This window comes from Durio zibethinus, chromosome 5 (genome assembly GCF_047325235.1).
Source record: "Durio zibethinus cultivar Kanyao isolate XHJ-2024 chromosome 5, ASM4732523v1, whole genome shotgun sequence".
NCBI classification, from domain to species: domain Eukaryota; kingdom Viridiplantae; phylum Streptophyta; class Magnoliopsida; order Malvales; family Malvaceae; genus Durio; species Durio zibethinus.
The window spans coordinates 1,171,704-1,180,022 of NC_143166.1; the positions used below are offsets into that span (position 1 = coordinate 1,171,704).

General features: G+C 30.7%; 1 protein-coding gene and 1 pseudogene across 1 annotated transcript; both read left to right on the forward strand.

The window, feature by feature from the left end:
* The first annotated feature begins 858 nt into the window (after positions 1-858).
* LOC111282807 (ribonuclease 1-like) lies at positions 859-1,910 on the forward strand (annotated as a pseudogene).
* Positions 1,911-3,685: 1,775 nt separating this feature from the next.
* Positions 3,686-6,228, forward strand: RNS3 (ribonuclease 3). Its single transcript, XM_022870653.2, has 4 exons — positions 3,686-3,896; positions 3,987-4,142; positions 5,514-5,712; positions 5,818-6,228. Exons 1-4 carry the CDS (start codon positions 3,789-3,791, stop codon positions 6,039-6,041), a joined length of 687 nt encoding a protein of 228 aa, XP_022726388.2. The 5' UTR covers positions 3,686-3,788; the 3' UTR covers positions 6,042-6,228.
* Positions 6,229-8,319: the final 2,091 nt, after the last annotated feature.

Sequence of the window (8,319 nt, forward strand, 5' to 3'; positions counted from 1 at the left end):
TCACTCTTCCGCAACAGAAGGTCTCTGAGCATTCACGTTAGAACAGTAATTATGATCAGCACAGTAGTTGTTGCCTTAACCATAGCATTTTTTGGCTACGTGATAGCACTTATAGGATCATTTTTGAGTGTTAAGCGTCTATGTTACTGCCATTCCTGTGCTATCTCAGGATTCACAAAACTGCTCGAAAATTTGGGTTAGAGTTTGGTAATAATTATAGTGATTTTGGTGGCTGGTTCATTTATATGTGTGCTGGGAAGCTTTACCTCTGTGAAACAAATTGTGAACCATCTATGAATTATTGAAAAAGAGGGTAGTACAAGCTTTTTATTAGATGAATTATTGAAAAGGAAGGTAGTTCAAGCTTTTTATTAGTAGGATGAGAATTTTCAAAAAGAACCAAAAAGGAAAAACTGGAAGGAAGACAAAACCTGTTAAATCTTATGTAATAAATTTAATTACTACAATTTTATGGTGCATTTTCGTTATAATTTATAAATACATTACCAACAGTAGTGTGATTCGTTGATAAAAAGTAATGGAGCAGTTTAGATATGATGTGAAGTTGGCGTACTCAGGATTCTGTTGATTTCACCTCTCGTAACCACAGTTTTGTTTCAAAACTTGGCAGTGATCTTGGACATTTGGAGTTCCAAAAGTCGATACATTGCCATCATGTGAGAAACGTTGCATAGATAAAATTGTCAGCAACTCAGCATATCTGGCTCGGGATCCTTGTTCACAACCCTTGATTTTTGCCTATAAAAATAGTTTACTAACCATGTTTCATACTCAAAGTCTTCAACTTTTAATTAGGAGAGAGAAAAAAGAAAACAGGCTGAGAGTAGGACAAAAAAAATGAAGTCCAAGTGTTTAGTCTTGATCAATCTTTTGGTTTTACAGTATCTGGCAGTTCTTTGTGTTTCACAGGATTTTTATTTTTTCTACTTTGTTTAACAAGTGGTTTGATTGTTAATAAGGGGTTATTTTTTTGTCTGGATGCCTTTGATTTTCTTTGTTTACTTCTCATTTGAGTTACTGTTTGCATACAGTGGCCAGGATCATGCTGTGACTCAGACAAGAATAGTTGTTGCTACCCTACGACAGGGCAGCCTGCAGCTGATTTTAGCATTCATGGACTTCGGCCTAATTACAAGGATGGATCATGCCCTCAAGATTGTGATTCTAACAGTCCTTTTAATGAATCTTAGGTACTTGAACATCCTTGCAATCTTGATCTTATAATTCTTCCAAGATTGAGAATTGTATGATGTTGGTTGTTCTATACCTAAAGTCATCTCATTTGTTCTATGCACTTTTTTTAAAGCATTTGAGGTTATAAGAATTTGAATCTAAACAGTGTAACTAAAAATTTAGCACTTTTTACATATTCAAAACTGTTTGACATTGCAGATTTCAGACTTCATCAGTAACATGAGTAATTGGCCATCACTGGCTTGTCCTAACAGCAATGGAGAAAGCTTTTGGTCATATGAATGCGAGAAACACGATACCTGCTCCGAGTCTGTCCTTGATCAACACAGCTACTTGGAAACATCTCTCAGCTTAAGGCAACAAACCAAACTCCTTCAAAGTCTTAAAAGTACAGGTAATCCAAACGTTCAACACCTCTCAATTACATTGCCAAGTACACAAATGTGGATGTAGCAGGAATCAATCCAGATGGAAGATCTTATAGCCTGGCGAACATCAAAGATGCTATAAAAGAAGGAACTGGGTACACGCCATGGATAGAGTGCAACAAAGACTCATCAGGCAACAGCCAGCTTTACCAGGTGTATTTGTGCGTGGACAGTTCGGGGTCAAACCTCATAGAATGCCCTGTGTTTCCCAAAGGGAAATGTGGGTCAGAGATTGAATTTCCTACCTTTTAGATTTTGATGATATATACTCAAACTTTAGGACCTTTGATTACATTGAGCACTCAGATTAATCTTATCTGCTTGTGCTCGTAATGTGGTCTCAGTTTGATTCCCCACATATTTATCCAGCCCTTCTGTACTGTTTCTCCTTGTCAACCCTTAATATTAAAGTTGCCATAAACTAAATGTCTGAATCACAAAAGTTGTACAAATTAAAGCTCTTTGTCAGCCAGTTTTACAAGATCGAATTTCAATCTTGCGAGAACCCATATTTTAAAAAAAGTATATGAATCACTTGGATTAAATCTCATTTTTATCAAAATTTTTTTTCTTTAATTTAATGCAATTTCTAATATAATTCTGCATATTTTTTTCTTCTATATCACACCTTATTTTCACGTCAAAACTCGAATTCATCAAAAACAAACGCTTATGAAAGAATGAGGGATCAGGGGCCATGACCATCAGCATTATAAATCTTCTCTCTTCTTCAATTCCAAAATCCAACTGATCATTAAGTAAACAAAATATTGATAGAAAAAAAATGGAAAGGGCCAGAATTTGTTATTTGTAATGCTAATTATCATGCAATCAAGAGGAATATGGATCGAGTTTGATATGAGAAATAAAAAAATAAAAAAAAAGAGTGAAAACATGATTGTCCTTTATATCAATGACCAAAATGCAAGCAAGAGATCAACTTTTTAGATCATGATAATAGTTCTAGAGGTGGCATGTTATGGAGGTTGCTTCCTTGCTCTTATTTAATTAATTAATTATTGGAAATTATATTTTTTTTCTTTAAGCCAAATGTTCCATTGCTTCATGAACTTCCACAAGCAAAATTAAAGAGAGAAAACATGTGCCACAAGGTAAAGGAAATTGGAAAGGAAACGGAAACTGACCTAATTTTCTATTGTTTTTTTGTTTTTTTATATACTTTAAACCAATTAGTGAATGGATGATTATTATATAAACTATACCATCGTGAAGTACATTTAAGGGAATGATATTCCAAAGAAAAGCCTTCACTTAAACAATATAACATATGATTAATAAATTAATCATCATTACTTTGGTCATTAGTTAGTTTGAATTGTTTTTCGATATTATCATGTGTTGAATTTTGATCGATATAATTGAGAGTTTAGTATTTTACTACTAACAAATTATGTAATTATTAATAAATGATTAAAAATTAAACCTAACCAATAAAATTAAGAGGATTTTTTAGTGTTAACTTATCTAATATCAAGAGAGCAACAATTGAAAAATAAAATAACAGAATTAACATAATAAAACCAATTTATTTTATCTTTTTAATTTTTCATTCAAAATAAATAAATAAGTTCCCTGCATCAAACATTTGAAAAACAAATCAAATGGATGTGGCTTCTTGGCCTTGATAGGTTATGTGTTATCAAACTGCTGACTTGCACGCAAGAGGAGCTGCCAATCTTAATTATTATCAATTATAAAGCCAATAAATTAAGCCCCAAATAAATAATAGCATACGGGTCTGTCATGTGGATATTGATGCTATATTTATATGCCCTATTTATTAAGAAAGGGCCTGTCTCTCATGTGGGTTCCTGACTAGATGAGGAAAACAAATCAACTTAACGTGGGAAAAAATAATAGAACAAAGACTTTGAGAAGAGACAAGATCATGCAAAAAACAATAATGAAGATGACGTTAAAACACGCAAAACAATCCATTAAACTAATTACAATGAGAAGCATATGCCGTCTAGGATATTCTGTCCTAAACCTACCCTTTTGCCTATAAATTCATCTACCATAATGAAGCACTTCATATCTTCATATTTCTTAACCCCAAAGCTAATTTTATCAAAGTTGTTATCACTTTGTGAGAGATAAAAATCATCAAGAACATCCGAAATCATGAAGCTCAACTCATTTTCAATCATTGTCATCAAGCTTTTGATGCTACAATACCTATCAGATCTTTGTCTTTCACAGGATTTTGATTTCTTCTACTTTGTTCAGCAGGTAAGTGAGGTTAATTTTGTTTAGCATATATGATCAGATATCATTCCGTTGATCATATTTTGGATTTTGGGTCATTATTTGATCATACAGTGGCCTGGAGCATATTGCGATACAAAACATAGTTGCTGCTACCCAAAGACCGGAAAGCCTACAGCAGATTTTGGCATCCATGGACTTTGGCCTAATTACAAGGACGGTGGCTACCCTTCCGATTGTGATCCCGACAGTCGTTTCGACAAATCTGAGGTGCTATATTTTCTTGCATGCGTTACTATAACTTGATCCGAGAAGATATGATTAAAATGGTTTATTAGGTTGAAGAAAGTGGTCATACAGGTTAATTTCGATCGTTTAGAGATAAGCCAGTGGTTTTAAAGTTTGGTCGAGTACTTATATGTGGGTACTTGAAAATTAAATACAGGAAATATAATAAATTGACAAGACAACCCCATAAACAAGATGGAGCTGTATGCGAATGCAAAACGTTACCCTTTTTTTGCCTTATCAATTTTTAATTTACATATAAAATAAATAATATTGATTATTATTAATTTAATTTATCACTTTATTTTAGAGAATAAAAATTTTTTTAATGAAAATTAAATCATCTTTCAAAGTAATAATCTAATTGAATAATTCAAAATCACCATCACAAAATTATTCAGTGCTATATAATGATATAATCATCATGTATAATTCATCATAATTTCTTGAATGATTATTCTATATCAAACATCACCTTAAAAGTGGTTTTAGAAATCAATTGCAGAAATTGAGAAAAAAGCAAAGAACAATGTATCTCCTAAGCCATTGAATTAGAGCTGAGCAAATGATCAGTTCGGTTAATTTAGTTTTAAAAATCGAATAATTGATTTAATCAATATAATTTATTATAAAAATCGAATTGATCGGTATATATAAAGAAAATCAAAGAATTGAACCGAATAAAGGTGATCAATTTGATTATTTTTTTGGGTTAGTCGGTTTTATTTTTATTTTCTACATTAAATATACTTATATTATTGAGTATACTTATATCATATATATATATATATATATAATTATTTATTTTGTGTCAAGTCGAATATTTTGGTTCATTCTATTTAAGTATTTTAAAACCAAAAATTGAATGTTTTAACCATTCAAATCGAAATAATAATCAAAATATTTATATAACTCAAATTATACAACTCAATTTCCTTTAAAAATTCTCTTTTTTTTTCGATTTTTTAAAATTTTAACCAAATTTTACTTATCCTTACAACGAATTGAAAATATAATAAGTAAATCTTCAGATCCTGAGATGATGATGAGATCAGATTAGAGTAATGTTTCAAGATTGGAAAATACTATTTGGCAAGTATACAATTGAAACTACACATAATTTATTCGGCTAGCTAATAAGAAAAGCTTTTATTTCCTCTGTAATCCATAATTTACACGCAAAGCAACAGCAATAGATACACAGTTTGTCACCTTCCAAGTTGTTGGGACCATCCAATCTGTCATGCTTCGAATTGGTAAAATGTCTTTCGTAGCTTAAAAGAACACTGTTTGCTGTCTAACTACCAATTATTGAATCTGGGATTAACAATGTCTCCCCATCCTGTATAAAAGATTTCAGACCTGATTGGCCGTCTGGAAAAGGAATGGCCGACTCTTTCCTGTCCTAGCAACGATGGAACTAAGTTCTGGACACATGAATGGGTAAAACATGGGACATGCTCAGAATCTGAACTTGACCAACGTGAGTACTTTGAAGCAGCTCTCAAATTGAAAGAAAATGCTAACCTGCTCCAAGCTCTGACAAATGCAGGTACCCCCCAAGTTCATTTTTTCTTTAACAGGCTTAATTAATATCAGCTTAGACTAGAGATTTGGAAATAATTGTGTCTCCTTGGGTATAAAATTTGTGTTGCAGGGATCAAACCAGACGATGAATTCTATGAATTGCAGGATATTAAAGATGCTATAAAAGAAGCTGTTGGTTTCACTCCAGGCATAGAGTGCAATGTTGATTCATCTCATAACAGCCAGCTTTATCAGGTTTACTTGTGTGTGGAAACTTCGGGGACGGATTTCATTGAATGCCCGGTGCTACAAAGGTTTAAATGTGGTTCAAGCATCCAGTTTCCCAAGTTTTAGTTGAAAAACTCCATTTTCTTGATTAATTTATCCAGCAATTGTTTCATCCTTTAACTATGACTTTCATTGTTAAAAAGTAAAGGACTCGGGTATGGATAGGCTAGTTTCCCTTTGTCCTTCACCTTGTTTTCTCCTTTGTATTTTATATAATAAATTAATTTCACCGATAATCGAAATTGATAAATTAATAAATAGATTTGTTATAACATATATATTCGAAAATCTATAGCTAGATTTAACAAATGAATGGAGTTGTCATCAATCTTTTATTAGGTATGATTAGTCACCTAGGGAATCTATCCTTTCAAGAAACTTTTAAGCTTAACTAAGAGTTCCTAAAAGAATAAGTTCGGGTCTATTAACCAAAACAGGGTTCAAAAATTCGGTTATATGTGAGGAAGGTTATAGCACCCCCACATGCCTATCCCAAGGATGATACCATATTATTTCAAATTTATCCTAAGGTTTGGAGTCTAATGGTTTCAAATTTTATGTTAAATATTGAAAATAATTTTTAAGATTTTCCATCAATTTACTAGAACTCTTAAAAAATGCTTCCTCACCTCAAGAGTATTCAAGAGTTCCATTTGATTTCTTGAAGAGGCTCCGTCGTCGGAAAAAAAAAATTTTTCATTTTTTTTATTGAAAATAAATCTAATTATTCCACCGTTTGGGCCAAATTAGAAATATTTTTTTCTTTTGAATTTCTAAAATTTTCACCATTTTAGTCTTTTAGAAATTTTCTTTTTCTCTTTTTTCCTTAGAAAGAAAATAATATGACAATCATTTTTATTGAAATTTTATCTAAATTATTCCACCATTTGGGTCAAATTTAGAGAAAATTTATCACCTAGAGATTTCTTAAAAATTTACCATTTGAAATTTTTAAAAATCTCATCTTTAGATAATTATCAAATATTTTCAATCCAAATTTTTATGTGGAAAAAAACACAATTACTTGTATTAAAATTTCATCTAAATCATTTCATCATTTGGGACAAATTTAGATAACATTTCTCATCTATGAAATTTATAAAAATTTTAATTTGAAATTTTTATAAATTTCATCATTAGTTAATTAATATTTATTCTCAAATTTTTATTTTAATTATTTTATCTTATTTTGATAAAATAAAAAAAAGTAAAACAAATAAATAAAATAAAATAAATAAAAAAATACCAAAAATTCGAAAACAGCTCGGCTCAAGACCAAAAATCACAGCTCAGATGCGCGGCTCGGGATCTCGGCTTGGCTCGGCTCGGTTGGAACCCAGGCGGAGAAATGGGTTTCTGGTTCGGATGCGTTACGAGTCGGGTCGGATCTTGACAAAACGCGCGGATCCTATAAGCTTACTAACGCAAAAATGATGTCATTTTGGAGAGGGTATATAAGGCTGAAGAATGAATTTTTTTTAAAATTCCCTTCTCATCTTCTCTCTCTTCCCTTCTTTTCTCCTCCTTCTTTCTAAACAATTTCAGATTTCGATTGAATTTCTACCGAAAGCTGAAAAAAGTCACCGAAAACTTTAAATCTGATCGAAAAACTCGTCGAAAAATTCAAAATTCATCTCAAAATTTCATCGGATTCTGAAAATTTTCTAAAAATTTTTCAGAAAAAAAACTCCAAAAATTCGAAAAAAAAATCTAAAAATCTTATACTGCCTCTAAACACTTTTTACTTCTGTTTCACCTCTTTGTTTTCTTTTTTTCTTTTTGATTCATGTGTGTCTTATGTGTGATTTATGGACCTATTTATAGGGATTAATCAAAAGAGTTTCTTATCAATCCCAACTCCTTTTGAGATTTGAATTTAAATATTGAATCCAATCCCAACTCTGTCAATTCCCAAATTACGATCAAATTCATCCCAATTTTTTTTATCATAATCCTAATCTTTACTGAAAATTAATCAAAATAAAAAAGATAAATATATTAATAGATAACAAAAAATAATTAGATAAATAAAGAAATAGTTAAATAATAATAATAAAAAAATAAATGCAGATAAAATAATAAAAATATTAATAGATAAAAAATAAAAATAAAAATATATATTAATAAATAGATAAATAATAAAAATAAAAATAAAAGCTAATTGGGCATGTTAATTGGATCTTGAATCAGACCCAATAGTCTTAAACCTAAAACTTATTAGACAAAGCCCAACAACTTTAGGCTCGAATTAAATAAGGTGTCTACAAGATTGATACATATAAAAAATATTAATTAAAACTAATATATATACTCAATTTTTAATTATTTTTTTTATATAAATATT

Coding starts and splice junctions, on each gene's coding strand:
- RNS3 (XM_022870653.2), top strand. CDS start 3,789: ATGAAGCTCAACTCATTTTCAATCATTGTCATCAAGCTTTTGATGCTA. Junction 3,897..3,986: donor TCTTCTACTTTGTTCAGCAG/GTAAGTGAGGTT, acceptor TTGATCATACAG/TGGCCTGGAGCATATTGCGA. Junction 5,713..5,817: donor CCAAGCTCTGACAAATGCAG/GTACCCCCCAAG, acceptor TTTGTGTTGCAG/GGATCAAACCAGACGATGAA.